The 19185-nt window shown below is 41.9% G+C and overlaps 1 protein-coding gene across 2 annotated transcripts in view; it reads left to right on the top strand.

The window, feature by feature from the left end:
* METTL15 (methyltransferase like 15) overlaps positions 1-19185 on the top strand; it is a 199291-nt gene that overhangs the window by 79515 nt on the left and 100591 nt on the right. For both annotated transcript variants that reach the window (XM_037899927.2, XM_037899926.2), the window contains one exon: positions 15023-15159. In XM_037899927.2, the coding sequence (XP_037755855.1) occupies positions 15023-15159 (137 nt within the window). The remainder of the gene's footprint in view (positions 1-15022; positions 15160-19185) is intronic.

Here is a 19185-nt window from a genome sequence, read left to right as displayed (position 1 = left end):
AGAGGCTATGCATGCACCAGCAGCTTGTGAGACAATGCACTCTGGGTTATCATATCACATAAAGAACTGGGAGAAAGGAGGACTGAACGTATCAATTACATGAATGTTGTTATGAGAGACTGTCTACACTGTGCAAAAAAGAAGGGTTCTGAACCAATTTCAGGCAGGGAACCATTATTCCAGCCTAGGCCTTTCTCTGCGTTTACCAGGCTGTGTGTAGACAGACTGTATCTAGAACCGGTTTTGCCAGTAACTGTTGTTTAGCTCTGTTAAAAGTCTCTTAATGTGCACAGAGTGTTAGTGATGAAAACTATTTACAGAAAGTAATTATAGTAAAAATACTGTAAGTGTGCTGGGGAGGGAGAATTCTTAAGGTAGAAAAATCTTTTTAATGGAACAGATTTTGTGTGTGTAAAAAATATAAGAGATCTGTTTGTCAGTCCAGCTTTTGGGGACCAGCCAAATAGTATCTCCTCTGACCATTTGTACTATATATATCGTGACTACAAGCATATCAAATATCCATGACAGTATACTACAGCAGAAAGTCAGAGCAAATCATAGTTATCTGAGCACAATTAGTCACAAGAGAGGTTGAATCCTTTAATACTTTAATTTTAATGTATTTCAAGTCAATATGTTAAAAATAAAGAAAAGTGAAAAAACAAGTTGAGTTGTGACAATGAGCAATTTCTGCTGTGAATAGGAGAGAAATTTAGAGAGCAAGACTAAAATGTTTGCAGAGGTTAGGCAGAATGAGTCATCATAGTAACACCAAGGGTTTGATAAAATGAAGGAAAAAATAAATTTATTGCGACATATTGTTTTGTTTGTGATGCAGCTTTTTTGTTTCTGGGGATTTTTTCTTATATAAACCTATGAAATGGGTACAAATAAAACAAGAAAATGTACTTAATAGACAGCTACTAGCAGTGCCTGGCAATGAGATGATAAATCAAGTAGTTTGGTAGTACTAGCAGGCAAGCAGGTTCAGAAACACAAGCAGACTAGTAGGCTAACCCTCTGTATTTACAGGCATACACTGTGATCCATTTCAGATGTAGAAAAGGCATTATTATGATAAATGTCTTCTTGTCATCCTATTCAGCAGAAAAGATTGGTAAAACCTTAGAGAACTGTGTGATCTAATCTTGATTGATTTGGAACACACCAATGATACAGTGGTCTGTCTTACCAGTGGACAAATATGTCATTGTTCTAAAACAAATAACAATTTCTTGTGAATTTTTGTTTTTGTCAGGGTATCCAGTATAACAGTATGTCAAGATAAATTGTTATCTTGACATTTGATATCTTAATTGTGTCAAAGGGACTTTTTTTTTAACTTCATGGAAAGGTGCTAGGTATTTTCTCCACTTTTGACAAAAAATCTGAAAGTTTACGCTGGTTTGGATGCTGAATAATCATGATTTATTTTTTCTTATCTAAGTCTATTGAACTAATTCAGTGTGTTGTTTTGTTTTTTTGTCTTCTGTTTCCTTTTTAATCCTATTAAAAGGAGGAAAAATGCATTAATTATTATTGCAAGTCTTTCCTAATTAAAGAGGATCATGCATTTTTTCTGGTCTGTGGACTTTGGAAGGTGAGTGCCTGCCATCCTTGGCAGAGATTTATTGTCTGCTTTAAATCTCGGGGTAGTTAATAGACTAATTGATCTTCCTCAGCAAAGCACTCTTGCAGTACACACACCAGTTTCAGCTGGGACCCAACACCAGGTTGAGGCGAAACTTGGCTGTGCTCATGGGTTTCTTCATAAAGTTAAAATGCAGAATAACGTGATGCGTACGTTAGAAGTTACGGCGCTTACCATTTTCAGTCAGGGAAGCTGTTTCAGAGGAACTTAGAAAACTTGTTCAAAAGGACATTATTGAAGAGATTGTCACCTGCATTCTTTTTAAAAGCAAACACACACATCCATAATAGTGAGAATGAAAAGCTTGTATTTTGTGCAGAATTTTCAAGATCAGTTTTAATATTGTAGTTTCAGTATGTGACTCTTGGGCTGAATCAGTGCTGCAGGGCTTAAAATAATTGAATATTTTGTTATCACATGTTTTCAAATTTCATTTTGTTAAAAATTAGAAGAAAACTAATTACAAAGCTGTGAGAGGTGTAGAGGAGTAAATTCTGCTGATAGCTGAATGTTGTGGTAAGGAGAATTACACAGTAGTTTAAACTACAATAATATGATGTGTCGTAAGATATTTATCATACGATTTCTTTTCAGTAGAAAATAATCTTGTATACAAAATTAAGAAAATTGATCTTTTGTAGCTGTATAACTGTATTAGAGAGAATGTCATAAAGTTTCTATTTGCTGCCATCCATGTATCATGAAAGAACTGAATATTTTCTAAACTGTACAATCACAAACTGAACATAAAATTCCTAAGGGGAAGTCTTAACTACCTTAACTACAGATGTGAAGATTTCATGTTGTAATCTTCTCTGGTATTTATAGGACCACGGGGATAGAATGTCATTTAGTTGTATTTGATTAGAAAGAATCAGGTTAGAGCAACGGTTCTCAAACTATTTGGGTGGGCCTGCCAGGGAAGGCACGGGAATGAGTCAAGGCAGGTGCAAGCTGTGTGCTGTTTTTTTCTTTTCTTTTAAAGAGCTCTGGCTGTCAGCCTTTGATACCTGGGGCTCGTGCAGAAGTGCCGTGCAAACCTGAGAGGTGAGGATGAAGGGGACAGCTGGAGCCCTGCCTGTCCTCCGCCCCATCCCTCCAGCAATCCCTCACCAGGAGGCGGCAAAACTCTGTCAGCCCCGCGGTGGTGGCAGCAGCACAGAAGTATGGGTGTCAATGAGGCACTAAGTTGGCTCTGAAAATTGATATTGACAAATATCACTTCTCACATTGCCACCCTTACTGTTGTGCTGCTGCTGGTGTGGTGCTGTCTTCAGAGCTGGGTGGCAGTATATGTGCTTGGGGGGGAGGGGGCATAAACAGCTACAGAGACAAAGAAGGGGGGTCCGATCAAATATGTTTGAGGACCACTGGGCTAGAGAGAAAGCGGAGGAAAAATTTGTAAGTGACTTTTCTCTACTCCAGACATGAATGGAGGCTGTAAATAATATATTGTGAAATACTGTACTATTGTAATTTAACTTGAACTCTGATTAATGCTCCAAAACAGTTTTCTTAATAATAATAAAAAAATTATTTTGCTTGATACGTTACGGTGATAATTTGTTTTCGGGGCCAGATTTTCAAACCCATGTTTCTGAACCCAAATTTGTGGGTGACTCGTTACTAGTGCACACTTACAGATTTTTGCCTGTACAATTCAGGGATTGTATGTGAAAACTGTGCACTTTGTGTTTGAAACTGGGAGCCAAAATGTACTTTAAACATTGTGGCTTATAGTGCACCTGGTTGTAGGATCACAGTAACAATTCCCTATTGTTTTTTAGAGTGTAAGTTCAGTTTTTCGTGTTACCACAATACAAATGAGTAAGAACAATAAAGCCCCTTTGGCAACCTGTTACCGTGGTATCAGAGTGCCAAATCTTAATTTAATGCACTAACCACAAGCTCATCCTCATAGTTTTCTTTTATCTTTGCACGACTGATTATATTTTTATATGAACTTATGTGTATAATTTATAGTATAGCTCATTAATAGTCAATGGTCACCAAAAGTTTGACTAGGCTTTTGCTGAAATATGTGTTGAGCCTTGTTGACACATTTCATCCTATCGGAACAACTAAGTTCAACGCAAGTGAACTTGTGGAGGGAACAGGGAAAAGGTATGTTTAACACACATTTGCACAGAGCCATTCTAGTAAACCTCAGTGAAACATCAGATCTACCGAATTTGGTTTAAAAAGTGAGCATTTATTATTGCTGTATTATCTGGATGTTTGATGGTCCATGTAACTTCAGCAACTGACCTTTCCACTGTTCCTCCCACAGTAAATTATACTAAACACCTGGTCAGAATTAAGTACGTGTTAATGGGAGAAAAGATGAAGGATCAACATCTGTATAATATAATTCCAAAAATCAAAAGTCAGTTAAGAGAAGGAGGCATCTGGAGAAGAAATCATACCTGGAAACAAACACAGAGGGGTTTTTTTTTTTTTTTAACTGCATGTGAAGCTTTCTTGTGACTTAAGTGGAATAAAATTGCAGCTGCAAATATTGTGAAGGAGATATGAACTATAAGTGTGCCTTGACTTGGTTATAGAACTACTTGTGGCCATTTGGACTGTCCCTGCCAACATTGTAAGACTGAATATGGTCCTATTTGCAATATTTTTTAAAAAAAAACTTGGAGAGTATAATTCTATTTCTAGTATCATAAGAGTGCTTGTTTGTTCCAAGGACTCTTCCTGTATGCTGGCTTTTTAAAGCTAATGTTTACTTCAGAAGTGATTCAGGTGGTGCTAGGAAATTCTTTCAAATTCTTGCAAAATATCTTAATTTAAATCTTTAATCTGAAGATGATTATCATGTTGTTTCTTGTGCGCATTAATCCTATGTAGGGAACAGAAAACACTGTTAGTTTATTCTCACATAGTTCCTTCATATTTTTCTGTGGGGAGTTGAGACTGTTCAACAGGTTATTAGAATCATAGTTCTGGAAGGGACCTTGAGAGGTCATCTAGTCCAGTTCCCTGCATTCATGGCAGAACTAAATATTATCTAGGCCACCCCGACAGGTGTTTGTTTAACCTACTCTTAATAATTTAAAATATCAGTTTTACTTTTCATCTTTTATGCTGTCAAATTTAATTTTTGCTATTTGCAAAACTAAATTTAGACAAATAAAACAAATTAGCAGTGTTCACTTCTGTTTTTTGTCATTTATTTTAGCAATAGTAATACCATTTTAGACTGTGTACTCCAGTTTCCTATGTAACGAGTATTAGATTGTTCAGAGGATGGTGCAAGAAATGCTGTATTGGACAATTAGGATCTAATTAGGCCCTATGAAATAGCTTGTTCGCTAGAGAACATTTTTCCTAACCCCCTGTCAGTTAGTGGTTGTGTATGCTCTAAAACATGGTGGTTTTTATATATATATATATATACACACACACAGTTGTGTTAGAGAGAATACTCTCTCTCATACACACATACATAACTGTGGATATTTTTATTATTCATGTAAATGTCTTTTTATTTAATTCAGCTAAACTCTTGGACTCGACGGGTTATGCTATGCCACTGAGTTCCAGAAACGCCTTGCTGTACATTGTTGTATAAAATATTTTTATTTTCAGTCACACATTTGCTGCCCTTGAGCTTAATTGAATATCCTCTTGTTAGGGTAGAACATTAATGGTAAATTGGATATTATGATTTATTATTTCATGTGGCTGTATGGGTCCCATACATTAGGAGAGTGCTGCAAAGTGTGAGTAGCAAATGCGATAGGGATGTTTGAATCACCGTAGCTCCTCTTCGTTAGTTCCCAGGCAAAGTCCGTCTGTTTGCTTCTCTTCTGTTCCCTGCTCCCTCGGTGCATAACTGTCTGACTTTTTATAAGGTTGCTGGCTCTAAGGCTGTGTCTACACTGCCGCTTTCAGTGCTAAAACTTTAGTTATTCAGGGGTGTGGAACTCTTTCCCCTCCCCCCCCCCCAGCGATGAAAGTTTTAGAGCTGAAAAGCACTGGTAGAGACAGTGCTTTGTCACTGGGAGCCACACTCCCAGCAATAAAGCTACCACTACTCAGCCAGAGTGGGGGTTTTTTTATCGTCGGGAGAGTTCTCCCCCAGCGATAAAGCGTGTCTACACTGCCCATGTCACAGCACTGCAGCAGCAGCGCTATAACGTGAGCAGTGTAAACATACCCTAAGCAGTTTCCCCCAGCTCAAAACCTCTCTTGGGTCACACTTCAGTCAGTCACTCAAGGCCCACCTGGAACAAAGCACTCCCAATTCACACTTTTTAAACAAACAAACATTTGGTCAAACAGACCCTGCAACTAGCACCAGTCATACACTAGTCAAACAAAAGGTCACAGCAGACAGAGGCTCAGATATTCACCTCACAGCACAGCCCCCCAGTGCAGCACCTACCTCAGTCGCACTCACATAGCTCCTCTCGGATAGTTCCCAGGCAAACTCCTATTGGCAATAAAAGATCCAATTTGCTAATAGCTGGAGGATATAGGGGTAATCACTAGCAGCCAACATGGATTTACTAAGAACAAATCATGCCAAACCAGCTTGATTTCCTTCTTTAACAGGCTAACTGGTTTGTAGGATAGGGAGAATGTGGTAGACATAATATACCTGGACTTCAGCAAGGCTTTTGACACAGTTACACGTGATATTTTGATAAGCTGGAGAAATGCAGGCTCAGCAGAACTACCATGATTGGGATCTTGATAAACTGGAGAACTGGGCTACAGACAACAACATGAAATTCAACAAAGACAAATCTCAGGTGCTACACTTAAGGAAGAAAAGCCAAATGCACAAATACAGACGGGTAACCGGCTCGGCAACAGCACTGCTGAAAAGGAACTGGGAATTGTGGTGGATCACAACCTCAACATGAATCAACAATGCGATGCTGTGGCAAAAAAAGCAAATGCAGTATTAGGTTGCATTAACAGAGGCGTAGCTTGCAAATCATGGAAGGGATAGTACCATGCTGTTCAGCACTGGTTAAGCCTCAGCTGGAGTACTGTGTCAAATTTTTGTCACAAATGTATAGAAAGAATGTAGAGAAACCGGAAGGGATCCAGAGGCGAGCTACAAAGATGACCAAAGGGATGGAACTTCAAGCCATATGAGCAATGGATGAAGGAACTGGGTATGTTTAGTTTGGAAAAGAGGAGATTAAGGGGGGACATGACAGCAGTCTTCAAATACTTGCAGGGCTGCCATAAAAAAAATGGAGAAAAGTTGTTCTCTCTTGCCACAGAGGGCAGGACAAGAGGCAATGGGTTCAAATTACAGCATAGCAGATTTAGATTAAATCTCTGGAAAAACTTCTTCACTGTAAGAACGGTAGGACAATGGAACAGACTGCCTAGGGAGGTTGTGGAAGCTCCTTCATTGGAGGTTTTCAAAAAGAGGCTGGATAGCCATCTGTTTTGATTGGTTTAGACCAAACAAATCCTGCAGCTTAGCACGGGGTTAGACTAGATGATCCTTGAGGTCCCTTCTAACCCTATAGTTCTATGATTCTATGACTCCAATTAATCTCCTTTTATTTGAAATAAAAACACAACAAAATTTCTTACTAAGTTTTAAAGAATTTTTTTTAAACAAAGCCTAAATTTGGATGCTGAACTACCTATCTATGACCGTTTAAAAAAAAAAAAATCCTATGCTGTGTTCTTATTTAGGCCAGTAATTGTAAATGGGGGAGAAAATTTTGCAGTTAATTATATTCATCTTCATGAATTTGAATGGCTAGAAATAGTCTGTAAGAATTATTACATAGACTAGCTAGACATTTTTATCTTATTTCACCCATTTTATCCAAGCTCAATTGATTGACAGTTCATCAGCATATTGATTTTTAGTGTTTCATTGATAATCTGTAAAGTTCTTTCATGGCTCGTATGTTCTTGTGTTTCCGAGGTCATTCCAATGCTCTGTGTATATCACTTCCTCCATTTGGTGCTGACTTTTTTCATATTATGTCCCTTGCGTGTAAACATTCTTTTTTTTTTTTGGCAATTCAAAATGTAGATTTCCTTCAAGTTTTTAAAAACCAAAATAAGGGCCAGGTCCCATGAGGTGAAGTCTCAGGGAGTTGTGCATATATATAATGTCACAGAAGTCTGCCTTTTAATCCTGTTTGTTTGTTCCGTTGCTGTGTGCAAAGCTGTTTTTATTATTGTGTGTTAATGGGATAATATAAAATAAAGCATTTGTCCTTTTGTTTTTAAGTGCTCCTATTTTCTTGATTCTACTGGTCATTCACAAGATTAAAGGAGCAACATTAAGGAGTGTGGTTGTAGCATTTGTCAGTGCTGTTACTCAAATCTAGTGGAACTGTTTGTATATCATCTTTGATTTATGTTGGCCATTTGCATCAGCAACTGATCTGGCCTCTCAACTTTTACAGTTTTCTTTAATAGTCTATGAAATTTCATACAGGCAGTTTGACCTTTTAAAAGTGTCAAGTATATATATCACTGGTCTGGACTTTATTCTTGTCACAGGGTGTCTGATCCCTCTGGATAGATGAGGCTACTCTCCCCTGGACCAGAGCAGGTGAGTCCAGTCCAAATAATTAAAGGGAACTGGACTACACCTGGGCCTATAAAGGGCTGCTAATGGTCAGGGGAAAGGGGGATTGATTGAGACTAGTTGAGCCTGCGAGGGAAACCATGGTGCAGTGGAGCTAACTTCTGTGGTGGGTCTCCAGGAGCAAGAAGCCTGGTGCTCAGGGAGACAGCCTGAGGGTGCTTCCCCAGAGAAGGAGCACAGCTGGTCAGAACTGGGAGGTGGCCAGGGGCCCTTATCAGGGGTGGAGCTGAAACCTGAAAGTAAAGATTCAAAGACGGTTTTTCTGTTTGTGTACTCGCTTCTATAAAGAAAATAAACCTCCTTGAACGAGATTTGGTGTGGCAGTTCATACTTGGAGCTGGGAAGTAGCCCTGCCCAGTGACAGTTCTGTTTGCATATTACAAATATGATCAAGTCATGATCACTTATACCTAAGTGACCATTAATTTTGAGTTTTATGATCAGTTCTTCTTTATCTGTCAAGACATGGTCTAATATAGAATTGTCCCATTTGGATGCAACAATTTTTGAATTAGGAGTTTGTCATCTATGATATTTAGAAATTGCAAGGATGTTTTAGTGCTAACAGCATGAGACCTCCAGCATATGTCATCAATTTGAAGTCACCCAAGTTCTCACAGCCTTTTTTCCTACCCATGATAGGTCTATAGGGGGACGCTCATCCTGTTCCCTAGTGAGAGTTGATGATCTGTAGCAGACATCAACTAAGGCCTTGTCTACACTGGCAAGTTTCTGGACAGTAAAGCAGCTTTCTGTGATGTAACTCCCAAGGTGTACACACCCAAGCCACTTTGTGCTCAGAAACTGCACAGTTGCAGCACTGTAAAAAAATCACCCAACGAGAGATGTACAGCTTTCTGTGCCAGGGCTACAGCACCGCAGTGCCAGTGTAGACACCCTGATCGCTTACAGCACTGCGATTGGCCTCTAGGAGGTGTCCCACAATGCCTATTCTCGCTTCTCTGGTCATCGGTTTGAACTCTACTGCCCTTCCCTCAGGTGACCAACCGTGAGCCCCTCCCCTTAAATTCCTTGGAAATTTTTAACGTCCCCTTCCTGTTTGCTCAGTGGTGCGTGCAGTGGTCTGAGCGCTTCTTTCCAGGTGACCATGCCTGCTCCATGCACCACGTGATCCCCCGCTTGGAGCAATGCTGAGCTGCTGGACCTCATCAGCATTTGGGGAGAATAGGCTGTCCAGTCCCAGCTGTGCTCCAGCCATAGAAATTATAATATCTACGGACAGATTTCACGAAGCATGACAGAAAGGGGCCATGACCGGGACACACTGCAGTGCAGGGTCAAAGTAAAGGAGCTGTGGAATGCCTACCACAAGGCACGGGAGGCAAACTGCTGTTCTGGTGCTGTGCCCAAGAGCTGCCAGTTCTACAAAAAGCTGGACGCCACCTCCGCTGCGAAGGCTACTGTGGATACTTCGGAGGCTCGCCTGGCAGTCAAGAGTGGACTGAGCCAGGAGGAGGAAATCTTGGATGAGGATGTGGATGTGGAGGGGGAGGGGGATCCAGAAGCAGAGGATGACTCGGAGGTCAGAGATGCGAGCCAGCCAGGAGTTCTTCTCTACCCCTGAGGAGATTAGCCAGTCACAGCTATCAGAGCTTGACGAAGCGCAAGCAGGAGAGGAGGACCCTGGTAAGTGGCTTTGATTTTGGGAATTGCTGAAGTGAGTTGGGGGAAGGAGGGCTGCAGAAAGCAGGCGTCTGTCTGTATGATGCACTAACCACCACATGCCTAATCTAAGCAGCCGAACAGGGTATTGATTGACTCCCTCACTTTATGGGAATCTTCCTCAGAGATCTCCACGAAACTCTCATGGAGATGCTGGGCAATTCACTGCCAGAGGTTCTTTGGCAGAGCTGCTTTGTTTCTTGCCCCATTAAGAGTAATTTTCCCGCGCCACTCTGTCGTCACTGGAAGGGGGGAGGGTGGCTTTGCTGCACACAGGCGAGCCGCATAAGGGCCAGGGCGGAAGCCAGAGTCTTGGAGAAGACCCTCCCTTGATTCCCTGCTCATCCTCTGCAGCGAGATTTCTCCCATAATGAACACAGCCTGTGGAAAATGTAGGGACAGTAATGATTATAAGGCCCCCCCTTCAGTGCTGGCTCTCCCCAGGAGCCACGTGCCAAGTGTACAGTATGGTTCTGGAACACTGACTTCCCCTGCCTCTGCGGTTACTCACTATTTTGGGGCTCTTGTGGCTCATGTGTGCTCGCCTGGTGTCAGTCAGTTAGTGACAGGTGTTTTAAATCACTGAATCAGTGGTCTGTGTGTTGCAAACAATACTGCTTCTGTAAAATGTTGCATTTTCGCTTCACAGATATGACTTTGAGAGCCCAGCCACCGTCTTTGTTATAGCCGGCTGAATGACTACCCAGAATTAGAGAAGAACTAAAGAGGACTTTCTGTGTGATGTCATAGTGGACTCCGCGACCGAAAAACAAGAATCGAAGGATTGGCAGAACAGTGAAAAGGGGGATCGAAAGGAAAACCAAACGCCCCAGAACGTAGCCACAGAGCAGCTCTTAAAAGTTATGGAGCACTAAGCAGACGCACTCCAGGCGCTACTAGCACTACAAACCGAGCAGCTCCGTGCTCGCCTTCCCCTGCAGCCGCTGTCCCAAAACTCTTTCCCATGCGCCCCCCAGACATTGCCAACACACTCTTATCAACCTCCTGGCTCCAGTCTGTACCTGCTGCATTCCACTCCTGCCCCGTCACAGTCCAGCCCTGTGGACACCCAGTACCCACTGCACTCAACAGCCGTCCTGCTGCAGTTTAGCCCTGCTAAAGTGCAGTACCTGCTGCACTGTACTCCAAAGGATAAGGTTGCATATGATACCTGGACATACACAAATCTTTAACCCTCCTGGGACCCTCCCTTCCACCATCCCCCCCAGTGCTGATGGGTTTTTTGTTTGTCTCTCTCCGCCGGTTGTTGTTTTTAATAAAATAATTGTTTTGGTTTGAAAGCAATCTTTATTCCGTTGATTGAAATCAAATAGAGCCCCGCAAAGCAACAGGCAGTTTTCTTAAACCTTCATAGTGCATCATCTGCACCAATCACAATCACCTCCTACCATTGCAAGCACTGCACTTGTGAGCATAGCAGCAAATATTAGTGGATTTCAGCTTCAAATTGCTGCTTCACGGCATCCCTGATACTTATGGCCCCGCGCTGCGCCCCTCTAATAGCCCTGGTCTCTGGCTGCTCAAATTCAGCCTCCAGGTGCTGAGCCTCAGTAGTCCAGCCCTCAGTGAAGCTTTCACCCTTCCATTCACAAATATCATGGCGTGTACAGCACGTGGCTATAAGCATAGGAAAGCACATGGCCATAAGCATTGGCCAGGTCCAGCTTCCCATATAGGCAGCGCCAGCGGTCCTTTAAAAAACCAAAAGCACACTCAACAGTCATTCTGCACTTGCTCAGCCTGTTCTTGAACCCTCCTTGCTGCTGTCAAGGTGCCCCATCTATGGCTTCAAAAGCCATGGCATTAATGGATAAGCAGGATCTCCTGGGATCACAGTGGGCATTTTGACTTCCCCCTACAGTGATCTTCTGGTCCGGGAAGAAAGTCTCTGCTTGCAACTTCCAGAACAGGCCAGTGTTCTGAAAGATGCGTGAGTCATGCACCTTTCCGGACCAGCCTGCATTAATGTCCGTGAAATGCCCACGGTGATCCACAAGCGTGTGGAGAACCATAGAGAAATACCCCTTCCGATTAATGTACTTGGTGACTGGGTGGTCTGGTGCCAGAATTGGAATATGTGTGCCATCTGTTAGCCCTCCGGAGTTAGGGAAGCTCATTTGTGCAAAGCCATCCACAATGTCATGTACATTGCCCAGAGTCACAGCCTTTCAGAGCAGGATGCGATTAATGGCCCTGCACACTTCCATCAACACGAGTCCAGTGGTTGACTTCCCCACTCTGAACTGGTTAGTGACCAATCGGTAGCAGTCTGGAGTAGCCAGCTTCCACAGTGCAATCGCCACACGCTTCTCCAACGACAGAGCAGCTCTCATTTTCGTGTCCTCGCACCGCAGGGCTAAGGTGAGCTCATCACACAGTCCCATGAACATGGCTTTCCACATCTGAAAGGTCTGCAGCAACTGCTCGTCATCCCAGACGTGCATGACGATGTGATCCCACCACTCAGTTCTTCTTTTGTGAGCCCAAAAGCAGCATTCCACTGTGGTTTAGCACCTCCGTGAATGCCATAAGCAATCTCATGTCGTAGCTACTATGTGAGATCAATGTTGAACTGCTCTTGCATTTGTAGTATAAGGAATAACTACACTGCCGCTCATGACGTATTAGTGAGAGCGAGCAGCATATTGGTCAACAGTGCAGATCCATTCAGGCAGACCAAAGAGGCAAAGCACGCATTACACAAACTGTTGAAAGATGGCACCAAATGCGGATGGACGCACAGGATGGGATTGCTGGGATGCGAAGCAATGCATCATGGGCATTGGGACAGGACCCAGGATGCCGCGTGACCCCCTCCACCTTCCCACAACTCTTAGCGGCAGAAGAGGAAGAGATGCTCTGTGGGATAGCCGCCCAGAGTGCATCGCTCCAAATATCACTGCAAGTGCTGCAAATGTGAACATACTATTGCATAGGCAGCTGACAGCATGAACACACAACAGTGGTTTCCCTTCAGCGCTCTCTGAGCGGTGCTGTAACTGCTGGCTGTGTAACTCTGCCGGTGTAAACATACCCTAATACCCCATCTTCTGCATTATCTGTTAAGGCATTGATCTACAAGCAGTCAAGATAATTTTTTTCTGAGTTATCAGTGACTCGGAAACAGGTTAGTCCATTTTTATACAGAGTACTACTCCCCCCTCCTTTTTGCCCTCTTGATCCTTCCTAAATAGCTCATAACCATTGATTTTAAAATTCCAGTCATGGGAATCATCCCACCAGGTTTCAGTAATACCAACTTGATCAAATTTATGCTTATAAATCAGCAGTTCCAATTCCTCTTGTTTGCTACCAAGACTCCTAATGTTAGTGTATAGACAGTGCCTGGATTACAGTGTCTCTGTACATTTGCTCCTTTAGATAGGCTGTTCCTTGAAAGCTACCAATTTTTCTTTCCTGTTTTTCTGGAAGCCCCTAATGTTGGAATGATTCACATGTTCAGGGTAGAAGGGGTACAAGTACAAGCTGCAGACCACTGGTCCAAACATCAATTATTTTCTTTTTCTTCTATAGGACTCTGCTTAGCTGCAAGGAAACCTGCTATGCAGCTGAACCCAAGCAGTGTGTAGCCTTTGAATGAGAAATAAGAAGAGGTGCAATGAGAGAGAAGGAGAGAGATTCAGGGTGCAAAAAGGAAAAATATACTTAGGAAAGGGGAAAAAATGAAAAGGGGTGTCATAAATATAAAGGGAAGGGTAAACCCCTTTAAAATCCCTCCTGGCCAGAGGAAAAATCCTCTCACCTGTAAAGGGTTAAGAAGCTAAATGTAACCTCGCTGGCACCTGACCAAAATGACCAATGAGGAGACAAGATACTTTCAAAAGCTGGGAGGAGGGAGAGAAACAAAGGGTCTGTGTGTCTGTTGGTATGCTGCTTTTGCCGGGGATAGAACAGGAATGGAGTCTTAGAACTTTTAGTAAGTAATCTAGCTAGGTATGCGTTAAATTATGATTTCTTTAAATGGCTGAGAAAAGAATTGTGCTGAATAGAATGACTATTTCTGTCTGTGTGTCTTTTTTGTAATTTAAGGTTTTGCCTAGAGGGATTCTCTGTGTTTTGAATCTAATTACCCTGTAAGGTATCTACCATCCTGATTTTACAGGGGTGATTCCTTTACCTCTATTTACTTCTATTTCTATTAAAAGTCTTCTTGTAAGAAAACTGAATGCTTTTTCATTGTTCTCAGATCCAAGGGTTTGGATCTGTGGTCACCTATGCAAATTGGTGAGGATTTTTACCAAACCTTTCCCAGGAAGTGGGGTGCAAGGGTTGGGAAGATTTTGGGGGGAAAGACGTGTCCAAACTACGTTTCCCAGTAAACCCAGTTAGAGTTTGGTGGTGGCAGTGGATATTCCAAGGACAAAGGATAAAATTAATTTGTACCTTGGGGAAGTTTTAAGCTAAGCTGGTAAAAGTAAGCTTAGGAGGTTTTCATGCAGGTCCCCACATCTGTACCCTAGAGTTCAGAGTGGGGGAGGAACCTTGACAAGGGGAATAAAAAGCAGATGCAGAAAAATGGAAAGAGACAAGAGACAGCTTTAGTAGTGGCAGGATGTGACGTGTGGGGACAGGTCTGCGAGGGAGTTTATTTGCCAGCCCATCACAAGTTGGGATCCAAAAAAGAAGTGAACCGCTGGTGTTTTGTACATACCCATCATATTTCCTTTAAAGCACAATCATACAAGTTGCTGAGTAAATCCTGTGTAGTGCTTAGACCCTTCAACCTCCTTTGAAGTCAGGAGGAAGGGGAAAGGGGAGATATGATGTTGCAGAGAAGTGACTGACCTCCTCTTGTGCATAGAAGCTCTCCTCCATGTGGGATCACAATCTGAGCAAAAGAAAATAAATGTGAATTGGTCTGCTCTCTTCTTTGAAGCATGTTCAATGAAAATAGCTTTAAAATGTTTTTAAAAAAGCTTGTGAAATGGATTTAATATTTATTCTTCCACACCATATTAGAGAGGTTAACTAGAAAAGGCTTAAATCAACAGTAGGTTTCTTTACCTTCTACTATTAAGTAACAGTATTATTTCTTTTGCATTCAACAGCGTATGCTTGATATGACGTTTGGAGCAGGAGGTCATACTAAAGCCCTTCTACAGAAAGTAACTGATATTACAATATATGCACTAGACAGAGACCCAGCAGCTTATAAAGTAGCTCAACAACTTTCAGAATCATATCCGTAAGTAGAATTCTGCTTTTCTTGCCTTATCTATGGTATTTATGGGGCATCAAACACCATACTTTATCTTTTATGTATAAATGTAAATGGTTATAGTACTACAGTATGTGCATATTAGTTTCATTAAAAGAAAGAAACCTACCTTAAGTCACTTTTGACTTTTTTGCATGTAAGGCTTAAATTTTTATGAGACAACTTGAATTTAATGCATTTTCTCTGCTGCTACTTGCCCTGTGTGCTTTAGCTAGTCACTACAGTGTTTAAAACTGAGTGTGATCAGTTTAATTTGGGATTATTCTAGTAAGAAGCTTGCATTTAAAAAAAATTGTATTTCACACCAAATTAGTTTTGCCACAAAAGAAATCTTTCACAACAAACAAGAAATTGATTTAATAAAAGTTTAGTTTTTAATTAAATAATGATCTAATTTAGCTGTGACTCATTTGCACTAGACAGATTCATAAAAAACAAATAAAGATAATTTACTGAGTTTCAGTATTATATTTCCTGCTGTACTTTGTGACTTGTGCAGCTGGCTTCAGAATGTAGTCATCAAGTAAACAAGGCCACAATCTTGCGTCACAGGATCTGCTAGCACAGACTTCTGTGCCCATGTATTACTCAGATTTTAATTTGCTAGGCAGAAAAGGACAGGAAATACAATAGTGCTCTGAAGAAATAATTAATAATTTCTTTGCTAATATTTCAAATGTTATATTCTTTGATTCTTTCTTCTTGTAAAGAGGTGACTTATTCAAATCTATGGCAAAAATGCTTTTAGATTAAATGTTGCAGTCTTTCAACTTCCTTTCCCTTTGTTCCACATAACATTTATTGTGTTTTCCCATAGAAATTTAATTTAGTTTATATGTGCAATTCACATCTCACTTGTAACACAAACGTCTTTTTTTTTAATTCTGAAACTCTTAATGTTCATCCCAAAGCTAAAAAATTACAATAATTGCATTAGTACAGGTGACTGGGATAGATTACATAGTTTATTTCTTGATATCATTTGGTGAAATCACATTCTGAAGCATGAACACTATCTCTGTTCACTCAATTTTATGCCTGATATTTATGCTGCCCCACGTATCAGTACCACATTACTATTTGGAGTTCCAGGAGACCTATTTCCTTGCTTCATAGAACTTACAGGTATCTATTTGTAAACTCATCAGATGACATGGATAATTAAAATTATCTTCAAAAAGGAGTCAACTCTTTGAACTTGCCTCGGAAGCAGTGACTGACTGGGTATGTGAAAACAGCCAGAAAAGTGGAGAGGAAACAGGAATAGATAAAGAAGAAGAGGTGAGAGGCAAGGGACAAGAAGCAGATGGGGGAGGAGAATTAGGAGCCAAGATGGTTTACAGTTCATGGGAGATTCTGTAAAATATATTGGAAACTGAGAAGCCAAGTACACAACTAGAGAGCACAAAAGACAGAAGGAATTCTCAGAATCAGAGCCTGTTTGTCAAATAGGTAGACCAGATGAAGTATATGGGGGCAGCAGAACATTATTTTGTGGGTAACTGTGGGCTGAGAGGGAGCAGACATATGCTGTGTTGCCTGGAGTAGTGGTAGTTTGGTGAAAGTAGATCAAAATATTAACCAGGCAGCTTACCAGTGGTTGTCATCATACGTTTCAGTGGTGTGTGCTGATGTGGCATTGCTTCCTCTTCAACGATGGGCCAAAGTAAAGGGAAGAGAATGAGAACAAAATAACAAGGTAACTGGAGGCAATTTGGCCACTGTCAGCCAAACAGAGCGGTGTATGCATACTTGCACATAAATGTGTGCAGCTGAGTAGGCACATTTCTAAAAACATTATTGTTTTGACTTGACCAGGATGTGGAAATTGTGTTGGTATAAAAAACAAATAAAACTGAAGTGCCTGGGAGCTTGTTCTGGAAAAACTGTTTTTTCAGGGAAAGGAAACTTCCTGCATTTTAGAAGACTTTACAATATTTCAAAAGAGATTTTATGTACAGTCTCTGTATAACCTGTGTAATAGATTTATCTTTCTTCCAAAGAAGAGAGGAGGGACAGATCCTCCTTTAGAGGAGAGGAGACAGGTGGCTTGGGCGTCTCTTCTTCATACATTCTCCACAACCGCAAAGATGCTTCTGCTTTACTGTTGAAAGGCTAGGGGCCTCAGAAATGACACAGACAGCCATCAACGCTCCTCTTGCTTCCGCTTCAGTTCCCCTAGCTGTTGAACCCTCACCTCGTAGCCCAGGATGACTTCTGGAAGTGCAGAACTCTCCAAGTCAGGCAGAGGAAGGAGAGTTTTTTCTCTAAGTCTAACAGAGAGAAGGATTAAATCTGCTTCTCCTTACTTTACTGCTGGTCATTATTACCCCAGGCTTGACCCTGCTCAGCAGCCATTATATCAAGGGGGAGGACAGTCCAGACATACAATCCATTAACAGCCTTCGTCTTGATATTACATTGGGATAGTGAGCAGAACCAATGCCTCTGATTTTAATTGCCACGACAGATCAGAGAACAGCAGATAGTGCAGTGTCACAGGGTCGGGCCAGATGGCTACAGGAGAGTAATAGAAGGCAGATATATTAGCCCCAGGCTAAGTAGGTCCCTTTTCCGTGGGTAAGGTAACAGAGAAGGTTCCAGAACAATCAGGAACCTTCTGGAGACAGTTAAGACAGACAGGCTGATTAGAACACCTGCAGCCAATCAAGAAGCTGCTAGAATCAATTAAGGCAGGCTAAATCAGGGCACCTGGGTTTTAAAAAGGAGCTCACTTCAGTTTGTGGTGTGCATGTGAGGAACTAGGAGCAAGAAGCACGAGCAGCTGAGAGTGAGAACGCGGACTGTTGGAGGACTGAGGTGTACAAGCATTATCAGACGCCAGGAGGAAGGTCCTATGGTGAGGATAAAGAAGGTGTTGGGAGGAGGCCATGGGGAAGTAGCCCAGGGAGTTGTAGCTGTCACACAGCTGTTCCAGGAGGCACTCCAGACAGCTGCATTCCACAGGGCCCTGGGCTGGAACCCGGAGTAGAGGGCGGGCCTGGGTTCCCCCCGAATCCTCCCAACTCCTGGTCAGACACAGGAGGAGTCGACCTGGACTGTGGGTTCAGAAAAACTGCCAAGCTGAGGGCTGCTGTGAAGCTCCAAGGTGAGCAAATCCTCCAATAAGCTCAAGACCCACCAAGGTAGAGGAGGAACTTTGTCACAGCAGATTACAACAATCCTATATTAACACTGTAAATAGTTAATTAAATACAAAATAGCTACTTTAAAATACTTAATTTAGGTTGCAAAGTCAAGTATTTGAGTTAGGAAATGCCAGATTTTGGGGTGTAATCTTAATTTTGCCTCCTTGTGAATCCATCCTAGCCACTGAAGGAGGTCCTATTGAATAATAGTATGTAGTAATGTAATCAAGACTATCATAATACATACACACAAGGGAGGTGAATTAGGGTTACTCAGGCAACCTTTCTTCTGGCATTTCTTAACTTTTCAGTGCTTCATCTTTCAACCCCAAACAACGTTCTTTTGATTCAGCTTTTTAAATGTAATTACTAGCTTTCTTTTAAAGGAAGATAGTTTGTGTGCAACACTCTGAATGAATCATCAGTAGTTTGAAAGCTGAACCTTCAGCACTGCAGCAGATGCTGCTACTGCTTGAGGTACAGGACTAATTAAATTAGCTGACATCAGGAGAAGGCTATTATCCCAAAGTGGAGTGGATCTCTGGGTCCAAGTGTTGGGGTCCAATGAGTGTGGAGCTGGGAGAAGCCTGACCATTCTGACTCTCCACCCCTGGGAATTGGCATTCCTATCCTGTATGGTGATCCCAAAGTGGGAATTGGCCACCAGCACCACATGATGGGTCTTGGGGGTGGTTGAAGGAAGCCTGGCCTCTCTCTTCCCAACTTTGGGATTTCTGTCTCCATATGGAGCCCCCAGGGTGGTGGTAAGAACAGGACTGGAAAGTTATGGGAGGAAGTCCAGCAAGGGTTCTGTTCCCCTCCCTCCCCCCAGTAGGTGTGGGTT

This window comes from Chelonia mydas, chromosome 6 (genome assembly GCF_015237465.2).
Source record: "Chelonia mydas isolate rCheMyd1 chromosome 6, rCheMyd1.pri.v2, whole genome shotgun sequence".
NCBI classification, from domain to species: Eukaryota; Metazoa; Chordata; order Testudines; family Cheloniidae; genus Chelonia; species Chelonia mydas.
Note: the sequence above shows the minus strand (reverse complement) of the source record. Positions and strands in the feature narration are given on the sequence as shown.